The 23,057-nt window shown below is 36.8% G+C and overlaps 1 protein-coding gene across 3 annotated transcripts in view; it reads right to left on the minus strand.

Moving 5' to 3' along the window:
• The window catches only part of LOC137858226 (sodium channel protein type 1 subunit alpha), a 110,359-nt gene that overhangs the window by 46,537 nt on the left and 40,765 nt on the right, over positions 1-23,057 (minus strand). For all 3 annotated transcript variants that reach the window (XM_068685645.1, XM_068685646.1, XM_068685648.1), the window contains 10 exons: positions 16,658-16,778; positions 12,361-12,448; positions 11,379-11,507; positions 10,580-10,671; positions 9,355-9,627; positions 4,038-4,101; positions 3,246-3,387; positions 2,890-3,096; positions 2,144-2,449; positions 1,011-1,391 (listed from right to left, as the gene is read on the minus strand). In XM_068685645.1, coding sequence (XP_068541746.1) covers positions 1,011-1,391; positions 2,144-2,449; positions 2,890-3,096; positions 3,246-3,387; positions 4,038-4,101; positions 9,355-9,627; positions 10,580-10,671; positions 11,379-11,507; positions 12,361-12,448; positions 16,658-16,778 — 1,803 coding nt within the window. The remainder of the gene's footprint in view (positions 1-1,010; positions 1,392-2,143; positions 2,450-2,889; positions 3,097-3,245; positions 3,388-4,037; positions 4,102-9,354; positions 9,628-10,579; positions 10,672-11,378; positions 11,508-12,360; positions 12,449-16,657; positions 16,779-23,057) is intronic.

Here is a 23,057-nt window from a genome sequence, read left to right on the forward strand (position 1 = left end):
AAATATATATTAGGCAATAGTTACCTACTGCTCAAGAGTTAGCAAGAGTTTATTCACGTAACTTTTGCATTTCTTTCCTTTGAGCTTTGAAAAATTGTTTAAACAAATGGAAAAGGACTGAATTCAAAAGATTGTATAAAATTTTTGCAAACTGTATTTTTTCCTTGCTCTTGCTGACAGAATTCAGTTTCCTATAACATACTAGTCTTTTACACTAGACAAACTGTAGCAAGAAAAGTATGACTTCCTCATGCTTCCTCATGCTATTATATTTCTAATCAATGTTAGTAGACAATTTTGAACTAAGCAAGACATTTTAGAGACCTCTTCTCTTACCTGCATGTATATACACAGTGACAGCAATATGTGCTGCTCATATGTTCACACAGACACTTTTTTTTTGTACTGTGTGTAGAAATGTGATTTTCCAATGAGCTACTTGTTGTCTAAACTACTGAACTCCACCAGCAAAGGATGGAAATATACAAGAATGAATGATAGTAAAGAATTGACTACTTTCTTATATTTTAGTGGGGCTGATACAGAAGCATGTTATCAAAATTAACTGATAATGCTAATTTTGATAAAGTGGTAGTAGCAGTGTCATATTTATTGTAGACATATGATAGCATTTTTGTGTACAATTTTCAGTTGTATAGTAACTTTGATTTTGTGGACTATAGCCATAGACCTTTATTGCAGCAAAAATAAAGTATAGCACAGTAATGTAGTATAGTGCTTTTGTGAATGTGCAAGTTAATATTTCAGTGTGTGAAAACTGCAAATAGCATTTGTTAGTTATGAGAATATTAGTAAGAAAAAAAAAAAAGAAAAAAGCTTGAGTTGCAAACCTATCTTATCTGTTTTACTTATTAAAGATTTTACAAGATGCAGGAGCATTCACAGCTTGACCAACCAGGAAGCATTGCCAAGGATTCCATTCTGTAGATAACACTGGCTGGTGCAGTAAGAAAAAGCCATGATGCCTAAGCTATTTAAAACTTTCTTACATTGTCATCAGTAGCTGGTTTATCTATTATCACCTCTGGCAGAAGCTGTCCAACAGGCGATGTAGGAACAGATGGTCCACCAACCAGGGAAACCACCCCATTGCAATCCACTGTGCTGTGCATCTTCCCGTTCACTGGAAACACTGCCAGCATCCTGGATGACCTACTGGCCTGACTAATGTTACTGTTGCGCCGTTCACCGTGTCTGCGCGGCACAAAGAGAGAATCTCTTCTGCTATCGTTGTCTTCAAAAGTGCTGTGCTCATCATCAGCAAAGTCATTTTCTGATCCTATATCCTTTGCTCTACCTCTGAAGCTGAAAAGACTTGTTCTGCTGTTGCGCCTTGGAGAAAACAGGGAGCCGCGAATGCTCAGCAAAGACTGCAGGCAAACAAAATTTATAATTATTAGCTGAAATCTTCAAACTTAGCATTGTTATTAGTATCACATAAGTTTTTTGTTTTGTTTAAAATGTTTTCCATAAGATAAATGCTGCTGTGAAACATCTGTATGTATTTCATTATATAATTTTCATTATATTTTATATACCTCTCTGCTCATGGATTGTTAAGACAAAAACAGTTTTGATCACTCCTTCCTCTTAATGTTATTAATGTCCTTAAAGTTACTGAGTAGTTGCACAATACCCATCAAGCAAAAAGTAAAAATATGAACATGTTTCTTTATATGCAGCAACCTTCACATATTAAACCAAACTCGAGCATCATTAAAGCACGAGGAAAAGGTGAGGCTATCATAATGAAAAAACACTGTTAACGTTTAATAAGCATAGATGAGGTATAATCACTCTAAAAAAAAACAAACCCACAGAATCAACTAGTGAATATTTTAATATGATTTTTGAATAATGCTTTTACAAGAGTAGGGATATGAAGATGAAGTTACATTTCATTCTTTTTTTTTTTTTTTTTTTTTTTTTTTTAAGTTAGCCTAGCAGCTACTGCACTTTCAGTCAGACACTGAAAACAATACAAAAATTTAATGAAAATCTCAATGTTTCCCTTCTTTAAGCAGTAGGGTCATATTACTATACCAGGAAAACTAAAGTAGTTGTGTAACAGCCTGTGACACTTTAAAGATATGCTGCTACTAAAAATATCTATATGCAGTACCTGATGTGGAGAAGAGTATTTCTTTTCATATGTCAGTCTATTGCCCTCAATAGATAATCGGAAACCTTTCCTTCTTATGCTGTCTTCCGATTCAGACTTGTGAAATTCATCTTCTTCTTTTTCCTCTCCTCCAGATTGTTCTTTCTGTTTTCTTTTTTTCCTTCTATTTCTTCTTTCTTTCGCACTCTTTGAGCTCAATTTGGATGCCTCTGAGGAACTTTCTGAGAGCCCACCAGCTCCTTCTGCAGCACTGGGCTCCCTGGACTCGGCAGATGCTGTTACTGCTGCTGCTGCCACTGCTGCTGCCTGCCACATTGCAGAATTAATTTGTGTCATTGAGCAAATCAAGACAGTCTTTAAAATTTTACTTATATGGAATTTTTAGTCCAACTCCCTTAAGTCTTTTCATATAATATTCTAAAAATATGGTCATAGCCTTTGGTGTTAGCCTTCCTGCACCTTTTGTGAATAGCTTTAAAATGCAGAAGTCTAATACACTGTATTGATGACGTCAGACTAAATAAAAACATAATGAACAACGTATTCCTAGTTTTGAATATTTCTTCTTGATTATGCCTCAACTGTTTTCAGTAAAAAGCCTTTATTTCGGAAGAGAAAATCTCTGAGCTAACTCTGATGTTGAATACCCAGCAGGGCAGTTTCTGTCTCCAAATTCAGAAAACAGGGGTTCAATATCTCTAGAAAATTTTCTTTAATATTCTTTTGTATTGCACCATAAGGTATACCTGAGCCGCTTCTTGTTGCTTCTTCAGCTGTTCCAGCATCTGTTGAAATTCTGCCTCTTTCTGTTCTGCTTCTTCCATGGTTGCTTGATTCTGCTCTTCATAGGCCATGGCAACCACAGCCAGAATCAAATTAATCAGATAGAATGAGCCCAGAAAAATCACCAGAACAAAAAATATCATGTATGTTTTCCCAGCAGCACGTAGAGTCTGGAAGTAGGAATACATTTATAAGCAAGAACAAGTTAACAACAGTTCTGTTCTTCACACTGCGAAAATTAAGCTAATATAAGATACTTGGTTTTCTTGCATTACTGCTGCAAACATATTTAGTCTATTATCCATAAAAAAATTCTCACCAGTTGATAAAGATTTTCCCAGAAGTCTTGGGTCATCAGGCGAAACAGTGACAAGAAAGCCCAGCTGAAGGTGTCAAAACTTGTGTAGCCATAATTGGGGTTTCTACCAGCTTTCACACATGTATACCCTTCTGGGCACTGCCTGCAAAGACAAACTGGGTGTTACCTTACATAGGTATTTTGGTATTATCATTTGGAATGTCCAGAAGAAGATTAGGATTAAAAAGTGAATTGTTCTTGTATAGTGGATCAGACTATATATATCATAGAATTTGTAACTTTTAATTGAAAATTATTTTAAAGGATACTAGAAAAATTAAGTGGGAGAAGCACATAAAACCAAACCAAAGCAAAACCCTACTGCGAAAAGTTCAAGCTTCTAAAACATAGTCCAAATAATTGATTCTTAATGTTGTAACTAATGTCACTACTTTCTACTGTTCTTGAACCTGTTAGTACTCCTATGTGCAACTGGAGCTGGAAAATAGCATGTTTTCTAGCTGTGGTATCTGTTACTTTACATACTGGCAGGAGATACACTAATATCAGATTTCTGATTCAGCTATGCAAATACTAACATCATTAACTAATCCAGCGAGGTCAATGAAATCCACTGATTCCATTGCAATTGGAGATCCAAATCCACAGTCTGGTGTAAAAATCAAATATTACTTCTTATGTGAAAGAATGTAATCACTCAAAATATAACGCTCCCGCATCCCACCATGCACATCTGAAGACTGAACACTTAACTTGGACACTGTGAAATAATACTGTGAAATATGGTCTTACCCAGCATCAGAGCTATTTCCACAAAGCAGAGCATCATTTTGCCCTTCCAGAAAATAAAAATGACCTGTTTAGAAAAGAATTTCAAAAAAATTATTATTATTATTATTATTTTTAACTACAGCTCCCTGAAATAAATAATCCAGATCTAAAGGCATTAAGGTGATTTCAGATGCAATTTTGAACATCTCATATTATTTTTTTCAGCAGGATTGTAACTTCAGAGTAAATGCCACTATGAATTGTAGTAAGTGCCATCTCTCAAAGCCTTCTGTTAAAATGCCAAAATGTACCAAAAATCCTGACAAGTGCTGCTGTGTGAAGGTGATATGCACTGTTCTCCTTTCAGACTGATCACTGAACTAAGTCACACTTTGTGAAATCATACTTTACATTTATTTATTACAATAATTAAATTGTACTTGAAAAAAAAAGTCACTGATAATTTATTTTAAGGAGGGAAGCTTTCTGATCAACATTGCCAAGGGTTCCAGTTTGTCACTTACAAATGCTTGTGACAGTTATGTGAGTTCTGTAAAAAACCACATGGCTGCCAATGGCTCCAACTGTTACAGGTGCTTACACACTGCAATTAGCTTGCTGACTGGTATGAGGGCTCTGGTACGCATCTAAACTGAGTAATAGCAACAGTCACTGACTTGTGCAAGAAGGGTTTTAGGAGTATATGATGTGATTATTGATCACCTTAGTAAAGAGAAATTGGATATGTTCTACCAAATCACCCAGTAGCTAACCAGCCCATAAACTGTATAGTAATCCTGTATTTTTTTAAGAGACTTTTTGGATGTTTTAGGAAACAACATCAACCTGTCCATTTTTAGAAGAATAAAGAGATGGTAGGAAAAAAGTTTTATATATTAATATGTATTTTCACTGTATCCTTGAATTTGTCCTTTTCCTCTCAAAGCAGACTTCTACAGTAGCTAAGCTCTTTATTTCAAAATACTCATCACAGAAGGAACTTCCTCCTGTAGCAAAGCTTCCCATTTAGCCACAGGCAGGACACAATTTGTCCAGTCAGACCACATAGCCCAGTGTCCCATTTCTAGCACAGACCAGAAGCGCTGCCTGAAGAAGTCTGCAATCACAGGCCAGAGACATAGTGCTACTCCCCTGAGCACCCTCCCAGCTTCCTTCCAGTGCTTCTGAAACGTGGCTGCTTCGGAGTTAGGGTGTTTCCTTTTTTGCTTTGTAAGGAAATTTTAAACCCCCATTGGATTTCTGCTCCATTGAATTGGCCTGCTAGTCTCCCTTAAACTGATCTCATCTGAAATGCTGTTGGTGTAGCTGAGCTTTGATTTGGATGTGGCTGCACATGCTGTGCTGCTGAAGCACGGTCACTACAGAAGCTAATGAGTGCTGGGTGTGAAGAGGTGTCACAAGTCACTGGCTCAGCATGGTGGTTTGCTGCAGGAGGTACACCATACCCAGGCCAGCTGCATCTCTTATCTTTCTCATCCTGTTAGCAAAATTCACCATTTGGGCAAGTTAGGTTTTTGAGCTGCGCGTAGATTTTGTTTGACAGTCTGTGAAGGACTCAGTTTCAGTATCCAATCATGCATACAGGGTACAATCTTCTGTGCTGCGCAAAGTACAAAACCCTGTGTGCTGTTGCTGTCATGCTGGGCTGGTATGCTTTGCAGAACTGCAGTGTGCTGAAACCCAGCTGTAAACAGCAAAGTTAGCTGACTTGATGCTGTCCACAGCTGACCCATATGAAAGAAACCTTATTCTGCATGATGTCAGCTAATCATGATTAAAACATGCTGGAACGTAACAGCTGGTTGGGAATAATGCAAACCTGACTGCATTATACGTGGGGCAATCAGTCACAATCAGCACTGCTGCAGCTGAGCTGAACTGCTGAAATAGGGCTTGTGTTAAAGTTCTGAGGTTTATCCAAGATATGCCATGGAGCATGGTGGTCTTGCCAGCTCCACAGGCAATAGCCACACAGGCTTTCTCTGAATACTCTGGTACAACCATGTTTAGCAGGATGGCAGATACAAATGTTCAAAATAGCACAACAGGAAATTTTTTTAAAACAACTCAATCTGAATGGCATAAGCCCCTAATAGATGCAAAATTCAGAAAGGTATTTTGCCAATGTAATGTGAGAAGTTTATCACTAATTTCAAGACATATGGTTGGCTTCATTTTCTTTGACTGGGAAATATGAAAAAATCCCTGATGGGCAAGTACTTCACTTTAAGGGAATTTACAGTTGGCTGCATAAGCTTAGGGTAATGACTGAGCATAGTTGTTATTACATGAAACAGACACTGAGATGTTTCACACTGAGTGCTTCCTAAGTGAATAGTTATGAGCAAGACCCAGTACATAGGACAAAGATGAAACCTCTGTGAAACCCAGCACAAACAAAAGTAGGAGCCCACCCAGAAAAAGAGAACAGGAAGCTCTGAGAAGATCATTTTTCTTTGTGAAACTGCCTGTAAGCAAGGACAGGCTTATTAACGTCATTGTAAGACTTGTAATTTCATAATAGATGTATATAACTTGTGTATAAATACACAAAAGGTTGAAGCATCCATTCATTAGAGTATATTCTGTAACTAATGCAGCATGATTTTTCAGGTTCTACAGGTCTCCTTGAAGTCAACTGAAATCAGAGATTGAGTTATAGATTGTTAAAAAACAGACAAACAAACAAACAAACAAAACCCAAACACAAACAAAACCAAAACACAGAAAATGAAGTTTGACCTTGAAGACCTTGCTTAACCTTTGTTGTACACCATGTTATGAGATCTCTCCAAATTCAAGTGTTTAAGTAAAGTGGATTCCACAAAAAGATTACATCTTGACTTAAGAAATTAAGATAGAAATCAATCACAGTCATTGATCAGGTGTGTGATCATGGTTAGAATTACTTCCATTTGAAATTCTTCTGTCTTTGACTTACAGGTATTGAACCCGTTATATCTTTGCCTACTAGATCAAAGGTATGTCTATGATGAAATTTCTGTTCCCCATGAGGTTTTTTCAGCTGTAATCAAATCACCCCTTAAACCTTCTCTTTGATATGTTAAGTAGGTTGAGCTCCTGGTCTATCTTGGAATAAAGCATGTTTTCCAACCCTTTAATCATTCTACTCTTTTCTGCACATTCTCAATTTTTTTAACATGCCATCTAAATTGAACTTTTTATAGTATTCCAGTGGTGCTAAATACAGGGGTAACACTGCCTCCTAGTCAATAATTTATTTATGCAAACAGGATACTACTTAGCTTTTTGGCTGTAGAGTTTTAGTTTCAATTTTTCAGAGTCCTGGCTGCTCCAAAGCATCTTAGGTGCTTTGCTGAAGGCCTTCCAACTGCATTTCTATATCTTGCCTTCGTTGCAGCTCTGCAACACTTCATGCAAGCTGCTTTGACAGTGTTTTGCAGTTTCCTTTGTTCTCCTGTTTTTTTTTTTTTTTTTTTTTTTTTTTTGTTTGTTTGTTTGTTTGTTTTGTTTTGTTTTGTTTTGTTTTAATGTGTTTTTATTCTTATGGTTAGTACCTGTTAACACTGTTGCTACAGCATGTACTCATGGGAAGCAATTGCCCCTGTTTGAGAACCACCCCTCTTCTCCCCAGCCTGTTCTTGCTTGTAGCTTTTGGTTTATATTAGGTGACCTAATAACATGCATGTATGAGCATAAAAATGAACCAGCCATGCAGCACCTGCCCTTATCAAAAGCATGTTCCAATTAGTGCTAATAGCTCTGTAAGCAGGAAAATATCTAGGGAGTTAGAGCAGATCCTATATGGTTACTATGGTAAAAGTATTATGTGGCAATCACCTGCTGCACTAGAAAGGACACCCAGGGGAAGAGACTCACCTGGGAACCCCAACACTTCTCTTCACGGCTGTTCACTGTTTTCAGTTTTCCTTTTCCCTCTCCCTTTTCTTTTTCTCTCTCCCATTCAGTTCTTTCACTGTTAAGAGACGATGTATGCCACCAGCTACAGTCTGGTGCATGTGAACCTGTCTCGACATGAATTGTCCAGCACTGACTTAGGACAGGGAACTTAGGTTTGCCACCTCACATTTAACTGTGCTGAAGTACATTTGTTTGTCTATTCTCAGTTTGCCAAACGGCTCTGTATCAGCAGAACTGTTTAGAAAATTGTGTGATGGGAATTTATGAAAATGGAAAAATGCATCAGAATGACTACTGAGACTACTGAGGAGGTTTCTCTGAGTCTTCCACTGCTGAAGATTTTAACTAATCTAGAGGATTGAAGTCTTCTTGTGCATGATACTGATCTTATAAGGGTGGCAGGTGAGTTTGAGGAAGATGGCAACATTTAAAAGATTCAGGACAGTAGGAGAGATGGTCAGTAAAAGGGTGCTAGTCAGGCTGGAACAATGATCTGTGCAAATACAAAGTGGGAACCTAATGAGGTTAATGCCTGTAAAAGATTCAGGAGACAGGTAGGCCACAGACTAAACATGATTTAATGATGTTGCAATTGTAAATAAAGACAAGCACTAGCCTAGGATATACAAAGCAAAAGTTGTATTCCTATGTGCAATCCTTCTCCTTTTAGCAATCTAATCCACTTAGCAGGCCTCATGTGGAGGTGAAAAGCCTGGATGTGGGTACTGCACTTTAATAAAGAATGTTTACGAACAAGAAAGGATGCAGAAGAGAGATCTAGGTCTAGGAAATAAATCCTAGGAGAAAAGGGTGATAGAAAAAAGACTGAAAGAGGAGAGAACAGGGAATGGGAACATGCAAATAGTCTCTAAATACCTTTGAGACATCGATTAATGATGGAGAATAATTTGTTTTTCAGGCCTGTGGTGAAGTTCATAAGAACAATTAGCTTAGATTGTAGCAGAAAGATTTATGTTAGACCTTAAACAAACTTTTTTAATAATGAAGATAGAGAAGCACAAGAATGGATATATGGTGGTAATACTGAAGACTCCTTTTATGGATTCCTCACTGGATGTCAGTACTCTCTGAAATCTGTCAGAAATGACACATGCTGAACTTGTTTTGGGGTATATAAAATGCTTAAGACTCTTCTTCTAGGAACTCATTGGGACCTCTGTCTCTCCCAGGGAAAGTGTAGATTTAGCAGAGAGATCTGAGAAAAAGCTGTATCAACGAGAGAGACCGTGCTCTTCCTTTCCAATTCCCTGCCAGCCACTGGAGTAGGTTGATGAGAAAGAGAAAATACTTCTAACTAAATCCTTTCTAACTAAAGGTATCATCCTTCCTTCTCCTTCTAAGAACTGAGTCAGCCACAGAACATTTGAATAAGAATTATGCTGATGATACTTACTTTCATCCTCAATGTACCCCTTCCAGTCAAATGGAGCCACTGTTGAATTAACCAATGTCCCATTTTCACCAATGGTGCTGTTGAGCTGGGAAGTAATATTTGTTTCCAGAGTAAAATTTTCTGGAGGCCACTGCAGGCATTTATTCCTCAAGTTGCCCATGAACAGCTGCAGCCCTATTAGTGCAAATACACTCAGACAAAACACAGTCAGGATCATAACATCCGAGAGCTTCTTCACAGACTGAATTAGGGCTCCCACGATAGTCTTCAAACCTGTAAATGTAAAGGAATTTTTATTCTGATATTCACAACATTTTTAAAGCATAAAAATGACATCTCCTAGTAAAGTTATAGATTTCATGCAGAAGCCCAAGTAAATGACTGTAATGTCTGTGAAATAACACTTTTGTGAAGAGCTTTTTCACTTGTGAAGATGAATAAATAGCTGAAGTTCATGTTCATTTGAAACTGTGAATGGAATGAGTTGCATATATTTCAAAATACTTGTTTTAATACTAAAACAAGTGACTTTGTTATTCATGCTGTATGTGAATCTCACATAGAAGTCTTCTTTTTTTCTTCTTCTTTTTTTTTTTTTTGTCAATACCTCTTGCCCCCAAACCTTTGCTATTAACAGTTTTATAACATACTAGATTTAGAATACAGTACTAAAGATCCTGTTTATCAAGAAATTCTGTCAAAAATTTAATGCTATAAAACTGGAGATGGTTTGGAAATTGCAGAATTTTAAGATAATAAATCCCCCATGCAATGCCCATGCTATTCTTTATTATCTTATTCCTTTCTCTTCATTACTAAATCAACATTTAAAACAGTTCTATTTTATACACACAAAGATTCAAAACAAGTACCACATAACATCATGTAGGTAAAATACACATGGGTAAGAAAACTTCAGGGTAACTGATATTCATTGAATGTGGAGAAGAAAGCTTGACATCGTAAGATGCAAACCACACACGCTGTGTACTGCAATGTCTCATGCAAGAATCCGTTAAACTCAAAGGCTGATTTCAAAAGGAAAGAGCTCATGTTAAAAAGCAATGAATCAGAGATCTCAGTGAATTCCAATATCTTCTGATTCCTGCTTTTTTTTTTTTTTTTTTTTTTTTTTTTTTTTTTTGTGGAAAGAAATAAGGATTATGTTTAAAAAACATGAATTCAGTGAATTAAATTCAGCCTCAGTGTTTAACCTAGCTCTCACCTGGAATGACTGATATTGTTTTCAAAGCTCGGAGAACTCTGAATGTTCTCAACGCTGAGACATTGCCCAGGTCCACAAACTCTGTCACATATCTGTAATAGGGGAGTTCACACACAAACACAATGACAGGATAAAAAGGAACAGTTGGGAGGTACAAGGGGCCTAACACCTTACACCAGTTACTTCTTACCTGGGATTACAGAAATAGTTTTCAAAGCTCTCAATACTCTGAAAGTTCGAAGAGCTGAAACATTGCCTAGGTTTACAAATTCTGTTACATACCTGTAGGATTAAATCACAGTTATTCAGAATTTAGGCAAAGTTTATGCTACTTACTTGGGTCTTTCATCAAGACCGTTTTGGCGTTTTTAGCAAAAAAATAAATAGCAACAGTCAGAGGTTTACCTTCCACTGCAGTTTGCCTTTCATTAATATGCTTTCAGAGCCTTCAGTTAAGTTAAATGTCTCTGAAGTGAATCACAGTGATTTAACTTTGAAAGCCTAAATTTTATCTAAACTAGATTGGTAAATTTGTAGAATGAAGACAAAGGGATGATCCTTTTCTGCTCAGAGGAAAAAATGCAGGACATGAAATTAGCCTCTCTAATACTAACTGGACTAATGGCTTCTGCAGTATTTATGTTTACATCAAAATATGCATATCAGAATGTGAAAATTGTTTTAGATAAAGCAAATCTGTACAAGAATTTCCATTTGACAAAATTGATATGTATTGATACTAATTTCATGCCCTTTTTGGCCTTCACTTTCAGAAAAAAAGCAAAAAACAAACACTTACGCAAAGGTAATGACAGTGAAATCAAGCCAGTTCCATGGATCTCGAAGAAAAGTAAAATCTTCTAAGCAAAAGCCCCTTGCAATGATTTTTATGAGTGACTCAAACGTGTATATTCCAGTGAACGTGTACCTGGAAAATATTAGAAAATTTAATTTAAGTAACAACATTTTATATTTGCATTCTGCTAGAAATATTAAAATCAAATGATTTTTTTTTTTTTTTAATTTCAAAACTGGAAAAGAAAGCAGTAAATAAGCAGTTTCTTCAAAAATACATTATATTCATTGTACATATTTCTGTATTTATATGGATTATTTGTGACATGTTGACATGTTCAGGACAGTGGTCCTGATCTTGTGCATAAATCAAAAGAAATAAAACTACCAAATAAATGACATATATTAAAAATTTATCTGTGACACGGTTTAAAATTATACAATGCTAGATATGTTACTGTAACCCAAGAATGTTTTGAACATAAGATACTGGATACTGTCAGAATCACTAACGTCTAAACCATCTAGTAGTAAGTCTAGAAGAGGAAGAATACAATCATGCACTAAAGTCTTACTTTAGGAATACTTTTGCTTAAATGCTGTCCTTAACTGACATCTACAAATAGACAGACATGGTTCTGCTATTAATGCAGTGGTGTAAAAATGTGGGGTAGATGCTAAAGCATGAAGAGAACATGATAAAGAGATGAAGAGAAGATGCTAAAAAATGAGAGAACTAGTGGAATCCAAGTACAACAGTATCTGTAAATAACTATCATTTTTCTTCTTCTTCTTCTTTTTTTTTTTTTTCTACCCAAATGTTCTCCAGATGGAGTTTTGAATAATTATTCAACATTACTACATAGCTGAGAAATGAAACAGTATCTCATGATATTTCCAGCCAGCACACATGGCTGCAGTTATTGGTATATTGTGTCCCTGAGGAACAGAGATATGGCTATCTTTAAATAATATATGCAACTTACTCTACATTCTTTGTCCAGTCCGGAGGGTTACTCATGGTCATAAATACGCAGTTGGTCAAAATAGTGCACATGATAAGCATGCTGAATAATGTAGATAATAGTTAAGGAAAACACAATAGTAATACGTGCAATATCATATCAGCCATCATCCATTTTAAGTACAGCAAAATATTGCCATTTATGCTAGCCTGAGTAGGTCAAAAACTGACTCAAAATAGCCACATGAGGGCAGCAAAAACTAAGTAATACAACCCATTTTTGCCAAACGATTAATTTTTCCTCTAGGCATCTCTCTAAATGATGTGTTCTTTGAAAACATTTGCAACAGAAGATAGTTTAAACTAAAGAAAGCAGTTTACAGATACATAAGTTGTATATAAGAGCCCAGAATTTAAAAATATCTTTTACAAAATTAAGTGGATAGTATTTTGTGGTTTGAGGTATATTTTCATACTTTTTCATACTTTGGACAAAACCCAAAAAACAACAACAACAAAAACTAAAAACAAACCACACAAGCTTCACTATAGGTGAAAGAGGAATAGGAGAAGTAAGAGCTCAGCCTAAATTTTACAGAAAAGTGGTGCTACCATTAAGATCATTGCTTAAAGCTGCTGAACCATTCCAAATAGAACATATCTTTTTGACTCAACATTGAAATCACAGGGAAGGATTCACCATCCTGATTCACATAGATATGCTGGTGACCTTTGTCTAAATTGCTGAACAAGCAGTGAACACTGTGATATCTTTATTTAAGTGACTTAATTCATGTTGAAGATCATGTTGCCATACAAGCTCTGAATAGTAAAAATCACTGTTCTGTGGCTTAGAATAGTTAATTACAATGCCCTGAAGTGCCTGTCCACACAGTCCACAGACAGCATTCGAGATTCTGAATTAAGATAGTTGGGAAATTCCATTATAGAAAGAGAGTTCATTTTGGTTGTGGAAAAACTTGGAGATGCCTGTCTGTAGCTTCAGTTGTCTCATAAAACAAAATACATAAAATGCAATTTGATATATTACACTCCAGTAAATAAAAAACAATATTCTCACTTTTGGGATGTTCTTAAGAATAATGTATCAGTAATTACTATGTGAAAAAAATAACAGAAACCTCAGCACGAATTGGTGGAATAAATACTATCCATTCAGATTATATTTTTGGTGATAAACACATATGTTTGATGCTGAACTAAAAAGAAGGATATCATGATTCTTACAGGGCTAGACAAAAAGCTCTACCACCATATATATCACATACCACAAAAACTAATTTAAAATAATGTTAAGTCACAAATGGCTGGCATTCAGAAGTCAGGAATCAGACTAAAGAGGGCCTATACAACTCATTTAGTGGACAGGGTGGACAATGCTCTCTGAACAAACCAGAAACATGCAACAAATTAGATTTGTCTGTAGGATCTCTTCCTTCTTCATCCTATATCCTCCAGGTATGTAGCAAATGAAGTACCTTCAAAAATTATTCACCGAATCCTTATGAATTCCAAGAACAAGGTTGGGAGATAATCTTAGCAGTTAAAGCATTTGAATGTCCTCTTAGGAGAGCCGCAATTCTAGCCCTGTGTAGTGTATTGTATGTTTACAGCTATCTATCATTCATAACGAAGGCCACAGGCAGGTTTTTGCATGTCGCTCACTCTCTGTACATAACTCACCATGTGTGTTTGCTGCACGGTCAAAGTGCTATTCTCTCTCAAAACAAACATACTTTGAAATCCTAACTCTCACCAGGCTTTCCCACATTTGAATCTCCAATGTAACTGGTACATTCAATGTCTGTGCCACTTTTCCCTTTTCTCCTGCATTTGGAATATTTGACTTATTACCTCAACCTTCCATTATTTTAATATTTTATGTTGTACATGTAAAAATTATGTAAGAATTTAACTATACACATCTGTAAACAATTCTGATTATAGTGGCTTCTTCATGTATTTTTCACACTCGTCTTATACAAGCAAGGATTAGTGTTAAAGCCACTGCACAGCCTTGCGCTAATCAGTTACTGCAGCAGCCAAAGTCTCCTATCAGCTGTGTGGACTTTTTGGGAGATGGAGATTGGAAAAAAAAGATATTGCCCATTGGTTTCACAGACAGCTGCAGTCAGGAAATGCTGAGTAACACAGTAATTTCATGTTGCAGAGGCTATCATAGGAGTACTTAGCAAGGTACCACTTTTTCACTTGAGCGTCTCCTTGTTCCTTTCTAACACTCCTTGCACTCTGCAGTTCCAGCCACTGCTGCCTGCCTTCTTTGTCTGCAACGTCATCCCCCCTCCCCCCCCACCCCACCCCATTCTAACCTTTTCATCCTTTCCTATTCATTCCAAAAGTCTGGCCATCCTCCATCACTCCTGCATTGCCCTCTCAGTTGCACACTCTACCTTGACTTGAGTCAAGCAGGCAAGAGGAGAGGAATAAAAAAGGTGACATACCAGGAGGTGAGTCAGCAGAGAAATTCATGCTGTTATCACTTCCTGTGTTACGATGAATATCAACAGTGAAGAAGAACAATTGCAGAAGTCTCTGAACACCAGGGAGAGACACACTGTGCTTCTGTGCTGGGACAGCAACATCTGACCACGTGTGTGGGCACATGTGATCAGAGCACCATACACAGAGGTTCAGAGAATTTGGAGGACATGCAGATGGAGGTTCTCCAAGATGTGCCCATTTCACTATGCTCAAAACATCTTTCATGTTGAAAGCAAAAGGCACAGATCTTTTACAGAGGCCACAATGCTTGGCCTCTTCCTCAAAACATCAGGGCAGGGGGATTATTATTGATAAATGTCACAAGATTATTAAAAATAGTAAGCCACACTACCCTCTAATCTTTTTCTTATAAACTAACCTTGACAAAATATGAACATCTGAAATTCAAACTTTATCATAGAACATATTAAGTGGTTAAACACATTAATAGTTGCAGTGTTTGCACTACACTGAACTAAAAAATAAATAAATAAATAAATAAATAAATAAATAAATAAATAAAAAGGAAAAAAACCATGCATCCATCCTTCTATTTAAGAGAAAACAAAAAAAAATCTATTTCTATAATTAAGATAAAAATAGCTTCAATTTGATAGTGTTTGGCTGCATTTTCTCACCATCACCGCCACCATGTCCTCAGGTCTGTCAGGTCCCTTACTGTCACCACCTGCTCCCTCACTCCTCTTCAGGCACTTTCCTCTCCTCCTCTCACTGCTTTAACTTCCAGAGAGCTCAGAGGTAAAGGTCTCATGAGCAGTCAGCCTTGTTTCTTACTCTTTCCCAAATACCTACAAGATTCCACCAGCAGTCTCTAGAACAAGACTTCTGCCTTTGACTAAGTGCTCGCTGTTAAAAGTTTTACTATCATATTCAAGTTTTCATTTGGTGGCTACTTTTCCCAGTCCTAGAGTTTTGCAAGAAAGTTTCAGCAAAACATCACTCTCTAGAAACATGCATCAACCGTTATAAACATCAGGCACCAATCTCACATGCCAGACTAAAACCTAATCTCGTGCACTGTCCCATCAGTTACAGTCCCCCAATCTGTCCACCAGCTGCACATACAAATGCACTGCAAACTGCTTGCTGGATAGCTACCTATGCTTTCTGGCAGTGTATGAAATTTGGCAGAAGCATATCGTGCAACTGGGCAAGTTTGTAAGTGTGAGAAGCCTGGTGAGAACCAGGCTTCCAGGCATGCTACTGCAACAGAGATTAAAGCTGTTTATCCGGATGGCCTTAGAAAGACCCTTAAAAGGTAGGAAAAACTTAGACCTGAGATAGCTGTTCCTGAGTAGCTATTTTCCTGCAAAACTCAGAGCTTTTCTGGAATTTGTGAGCACAAATAGTTTTTTAATACACATATATATACATATATTATGGATAAGCTTCATAGCACAAAAAAGAGTCAGAAGCATTTAATATTAAAGTTAATCTGAAGAAAGTTTTCTGAAAAATTCTTGTAAATTCAAATTGTCTATGACAAGAATGTTTAAAAAAAATGAAAAAGATTTGAAAATTAAAAGATCAGTGATATCTCAAATCCACCTGTAAATTTCAACAGCAGAAGTATTGAAATTCTACAGGATAGATAAAATATATCTATATGATATACAGAAACTTCCTAGTATTTATAGAAACTTAACATAAGACTTATACTGTAAAATAAAATTAAAATTAAAAGCTTATGGAAAACTTTTATTTACAATGAAATAGAAAGAGATATGTTTTTTCTTACTTTTTGTGTAACATTTTGAACCACTATTGAAAAGGATATGAATGTACCAAAATTTTAATAGCTATTTTTCTAAGAGGATTGAAGGGAGTTAAAATGTACAGGGCAGAGGTGGCACTGAATCGGAAGATTGCCTTCCCTTTATTCAATACTATAAAGGTCTGAAAAAGAGGAAGAAAAGACATTTTATAAGACATTTTATATTCAATGTAAATGCTCATTTAAAAACCTTTCCTAGTGACAATCACCAAAATTATAATTTTTTGAATAGCCAGTACACCAAAAATGAGTCATTTTCAAAAGAAGGCTTATTTCCTGTACTTACCTGATGTACAAAAATATAATTTTAAATACAAAACATTTAATTCACTAACATTTCTATAATACTGCTTTGTTTATCATCCTTAGTATATGATATATTTACATGATCTGTTTCTTGTAAAAAAGATGCAGAAACAATTAACTAAAATTATAATTGTAGTTTTGGGTTTTGGTTTCCCATCAAAACCTCTCTCTTCCTGTTCAAAATACCATAAACAGGGAAACTTTACCTGTGGATGTTAATGAGGTGTTAATAAGAGAAATCCTTATACAAACTGGTTTAGTAGACTGCCCATTCCTTCTCTCACTCTCTCTCTCTCTTTTTTTTTTTTTTTTAAATTCTAGTCTGTTTCTTGGTCTTTGTGCTAAAGAGAGAGGGAAATAGCAATAAGACATCTAGCCATGACTAGGCAGAGCTCTGAGGACTGTGGACATCTGAATGCACCTTACCAGAGGAGAACAAGAGACACATCCCAGATGACCTCTCTGCAAAATTGTGGTTTGAAGGTGTGAATCTTCCCCAGAACACACAGAACTTGTTAAATTTTATTTTAACAGCTAAAGAGCCTATCAAATTTAGAGAAACTTGAAAGCATGCAAGCCTTGCTTCAGAGAACTGATGATGACTTTGTGGGCCTAAAAGCTTGTATGTTTTTCTCAAATAAATCCATGATCCAAATATGAAATACTTGAAGGCAAACCCTATAGACATTGCTTTGCTTACACTGCAGTCCATCATGGCCGCAACAACATAAACAATACAGCACTGGAAATGTGGACTGTCAGGTTTCTTTTTGATGCTCAAGTGCTCTTCAGTTGCATGATCAATCAAAAGAGAATGAAAAACACTGCAGAGGGAAGGATCAGTAAGTTGGAAGAGATCTGCATGCTGTGGAAGGGATGATGCAAGGATTATGGCCTAAATTCAGGTATTGAAGAATCTGCCAAAGAAAAAAAGTCTAAAATTGCTTTTTATGTTTTGTCAGAGTTGTACGTTTCTTGGATCAGCTACGGTAAAGCCTCCTTTTTATCATTACGTTGCTGAAGAAGTGAGCTGTAAACTAGGATGCCAGTGGAAATGTGGGAAAGGATATTTTGATCTTTTTTGGTATCTGTGAGGTCAAGTTTCACTTCAAGACTATAGGCAAGTGGACTACAAAACTATTTCTGGGAAGGCCATTACACCGAGAAAATATACCAAGGAGGTTCAAGAAGGATGATTCTTTAGTCTTCTTATATTTGGGAAATTTAGTATTTATGGATCATGAAGTATGGATACCAATCTCTAGGAACATCCAAAAGGAGGGAGGGAGATAGGGGTTTCTAACAGTCTGTGGTGGGTACCAAGTACTGAAAGCAGAGAAATCAGGGATAATCCCTGAGGAAAAGTTAGCCCAACTTGCTGGCTTCTTCCCTGAGCTGATTCTCTGTCCTGGGTCTGCACAACACACCTTCCAATAAAGACCAAATCCCTTAATAGTAAGGGTCCTTAATCTTCACAAGTACAAGCTAAAAATCTGTAGGAAAGATTAAGAGGTGTATTTGTTTTCTCTGCTTCTGCACAGAAACGGAGAATCTGCATATGAAACTGACAGCAATGGGATAAAGCTCGAGCTGATGTTCCTAAATTATATTTTCAGTTACAGATAACAATGACCTTTCAAGGGTAACAGGGTTTGACCTTAACTGAAGATTTCATTTTAAATATTGAAGTAACCAAGCAGATGAATGATGTTCTTTGGTACAATATTCTGAGGGGAGGCAAATTTCCCCTCTCAGGTCTGTCTCCGGCCCCCAGACCTCACAGCTCATGCTCCCAGCTTCCATAGCTATGAGGTAGTTGACAAAAAGCACTAAAAATCACACACCCTACCAACTTTGCATCTAAAACTACACCACCTACATTTAGTCAACCTACATCTTTTTAAAAATCTTTGAACACAAGCATATTAAACATACATCTCTTTCCTAACATGCCTTATGGAAAATAACAGCATGCTGGCACTGCTCCAGTTTCAGTCGGAAGCTGCTGCTATTTTAGCTGTTCTACTTTCTGCTGCCCTGCATAAGCAGAACCAACAAGCCTTAAATTTCTTATCTCAGTTCTGATTCTTCACCCAAAACATCTCTGTGATGGGAGCCTTGAGAATGACTCTGTTGGTCCTCTGATTTTTAGCCTTAAACACAAACTAAAATTGTATCTCTGACGGAGAATTTTCCTAAAACATGCAGGTAACAGCTAACATCCAATCCCTGTGTAAGCTTCCCTAGTGAGTCTGTGATATGGCACCCCAGTCCCTGCCCAGATGCAAGCCAGTGTGTAGGCATTGTGGATGAACATGAAGCATTGCACCCAAAGCTGCCAATACAAAGCAGGCATATACCGAGAAAAGCTAAATAAATTCTAAATAAATTATAAGATTAAGATCCGTACATTAAGGATTATGTATACTTTCCAGGGCTTAGGTTTTATAAAGTGCTTTAATGATTTTATAAAGGCAAAGAGCCTGCTCACACTCAAAGTATGCCGGTGTGGATATTAATTCAGTGAAATCCCTAAAGAGAAGTGTCCAATTTGCAGCTTTTGTGTCTGTAACCTGGGTCCCAGCTCTGTAACTTCTGTCATATTTGATCTGAACCCAGACACCGCATTCTTTGCAGGGCAAAGAAAGAGGAAGAGTATTTTGACAAGATACAGCTAAGAGGGAAGAATCCACACTGAACAAAAACATAGACTCCGAGAACCTTTCAGGACAGAGAGTTCTTTAAACCTTACTTCTCCTTTCCTTCCCCCTGGTTGACTTCAAAAGTAGTTTCTGGAAGGCTGAGTGCTAATGCATTGCATTTCCACTTCCCACGGTTAGATAAACACCATCTAAAAACTCATAGCACCTTCTGAAAGGCAAGTGGTGACATATTGTTGTGCTAGTAACTTATATTCACAGCAAACGGTTTCCTGGGGAAAGCCCTAGGGACAGCTAGAACAAAAGACTCATGGCATATTTGAAATTGGCATTTTCTTGTTTTGTTTTTATCTTTTCAAACAATTTTATTCTATCTAGACCCTATTTTTTTTTGCTTTGCTAGAACTTTTCAATTCAAAATTATTTCACTTAAAGCCATCTACAATATCTAAAATCATTAGTGCTTTCACCTTTTCTGACGTAATGAAGTTAAGTGATTTTACAGGCTCTTTGATTCTGCAAGCCAAGACAAGTCTGGGACTCCCAGGAGCTAGTGGTTTGATCAGATTAGGTGACTGATATCACCAAGTGCCAGGACAAAAGGCGACACCTCTTCTGAGGCATACCAATCAATCAACATCCTTCCGGCAAGAGGCAGGGCATGCAGTGGCAATCAGCAGCAATGCTAAATCTACATTATAGAAGGAGGAAAGTGAAGTAATTCCCATTTAATTCCAACTATCATTTCCCTCCTCTTTAATGTGTCAGCCTAGCTTAAAGACAAAATAACCTGCCCTTAAAATAGGGAACTAAGTGGACCAGATTTTGATGCATGCCTGTTGGTCAGATCTTCAGGGATTCCAGCTGACCTTTTCTCTATAGATAGCAGTGTGAACCTCCTTGATCCTTTGTGATGGCAGCTTGAGCATGGACAGGCAGTCACCATTGTACCAGGAACACACAGATTTGCTCTTAAACAGAAGAGGAATGTAAAAAGCAGGTAAAATTCATGTTCATTTTTGCTCTATTTTAGACAAAATAAAGAGTATTGCAATGACTTAGAATGCTAAACTTAACAGTTCTAACAATAGGCATTACTGAGCACCATGGTCAATAGCGCTTAATTATAGTAAAATCATAAGAATATAAGAACAGGTATTATATTATAATAGAAGAATTATGTTCCCAGCATACAGTTGCTGACATTCAGGCTATCTGGAATACAGTGTAAATCTATACTACTATCAGGTGTGTGACATTTCTATAATAGGCTGTTCTGTTGTCAAACAGAGGTCGTCTGTTTTGACAGATTTTTTGTTTTTGCCTTTCAACTTCAAATTAATATTGGGCATGAATACATCCTCTTTGGTTGTTGGTTTTACACACCGAAACAGAATGCTAGCACACCTATCTGTTTATTTCTATTAACAGGTTTTCTATTTTCCATTTCTAATCAAAGACTACCTTATCCAAAAATTAAGGCTCTCATACCAGCTCAACACAGTTATTTATTCCTGTCTAATTGTGGATTAGCCTATATAAAATCATGACATGTACAAACCTATTGCTTAAGAAAAGAGTCCCAAAGATGAAATGTGAAACATTCTAGATGCTTCAAATTCCAATTCATGAAAAAAATAATAGTGAATTTGTTCAATCTTGCTACAAAATTGAAAATTGCTGTTGACACATTTGAACCTCACTACTTTTACAGTGTAAGGAGGTGATCTGGAAGAATGCATTTTCAAATGGCAGCTTTCAACATTAAGTAAGGAGGGACACTCATTTTTTTTAAAAAAAAAAAAACATTTCACTGATATTGGAAAAAAAGTGGTGATTCCACAGAACTTAGAACTTTTGGCAAGAGCTCAGCTCTGCTGGCCCATGATATCCTGAAAACAGGAAAAAAAAAAAAACAACAAACAAGCAAAAAACAACCAACAACCCCAAACCCAAGAAACAAATAAACAAAAGCAAGCAAGAAACCAACCCCCCCCCCCCCCCCCCCCCACTGTAGTTAACAATTTTTATACCCTATTTGCAAGTTTGGAAGTCAAACTTATATAGGTTCTGCAGATAAATCAGATATTGTTTATGATATATGTTAACAGAGTTGTGAAGCAACAGTGGCATCTGCTAATCCATACACTTGTCTTAAATATTTCTTGCAAATACTTATTTCCTTCATTCTGTAGTTTCTCTTTAAACCATTATAATTTCAGATAGCTTCCCCAGGCAGCAGTTTATAATCTCTAATCATCAGGCAGCAGCTATCAGACTGTTACATTGGCACACTTTGTGCTGACTGACTCCTTGGCTTTAGAAGATGGAATTCAGAGAGGGGTAAAAAGAAATCTGTAAAATGGTATGAAGGTGAATGCACTGTGCATTAAGAGTCTTTTGATTCTTCATGGAGATGTTCCCTACTGCTTCAGGCTTTTCTCAAACTATTTCTCCTTCTGAGGCTTGGAGGAGCATCAGCTGCTGCCAAGATTCTCAAAAGACAAGTGAAGCAAGACAAAAGTCTTTCCAGAATTCACATATAACTATGTAAGAAAATACAGGAAGTAGATATTTTAAAATCAAATTATTTATGTAAAATTGAAATAGCTGTTGGAATTTTTGTTACGAAAATCTATTTTCCTCCTGTTGAAGGAAGGAGAAAGGGAGAAATTTCTAGTGGGTGAGAAAGTTTTGTCATGTCTTTGAATGAAAGATCTGTTTCTTTTCCTATATGATAGAAGACTGAAGCACATAGTGGAATGTGCCTAGTGGAAGTGGATGTGCAGACCAGAACGAGAGAATCCCAGCAGGAAGTACGGTATGTGTTATTTGCTGACAAAATTTATTTAGTGTGCAAATTAAAAGATTCTTCATTCCACATAGGCAAGATCTAGAAACTTGATTGAATACGTTCAGATAGTTTTGCTTCATTTCTTGCACCCTGTCAGACCTGCCTAATACAGAAGCTTTTCACCTCCATCCATGAAAGGACTGAACAGGTCTTCAGTTTCTAAGGGCTCAAGAGACCTGTTGGTCATACCAAGCATGTCTTCCCCTGTGTAAGACACAGAAGACTGGTTGATTTGACTGTAAAGGTCCAGGATGCACTGTGGGCAGGTAGGGATATAATGATGCATGATTTTTGTATCATAAACAGTCAGACACAATTAGTATGGAACTCCACAAGGCCTGCTTTTACAGAAACAGATCTTTTATCTTTGTAAAAGTAGAGCTGTGATTTAAAGATAAAACTTCGTACACTGTGAATGGCAGATAAAGGCACTTTCAGAGGCATCAAATAATAAAGATAAAAATATTGTTCTTTCACATAGTATTTTCTCTCTTGTCAAAACAGGACTCATAAATCACATAAAATTTAGCAAGCTAAAAGACACTTAGAATACAGCACACTGTGCAAATCAAAATAACTCC

The sequence above is a fragment of the Anas acuta genome, chromosome 6 (assembly GCF_963932015.1).
Source record: "Anas acuta chromosome 6, bAnaAcu1.1, whole genome shotgun sequence".
In the NCBI taxonomy this organism is placed as follows: Eukaryota; Metazoa; Chordata; class Aves; order Anseriformes; family Anatidae; genus Anas; species Anas acuta.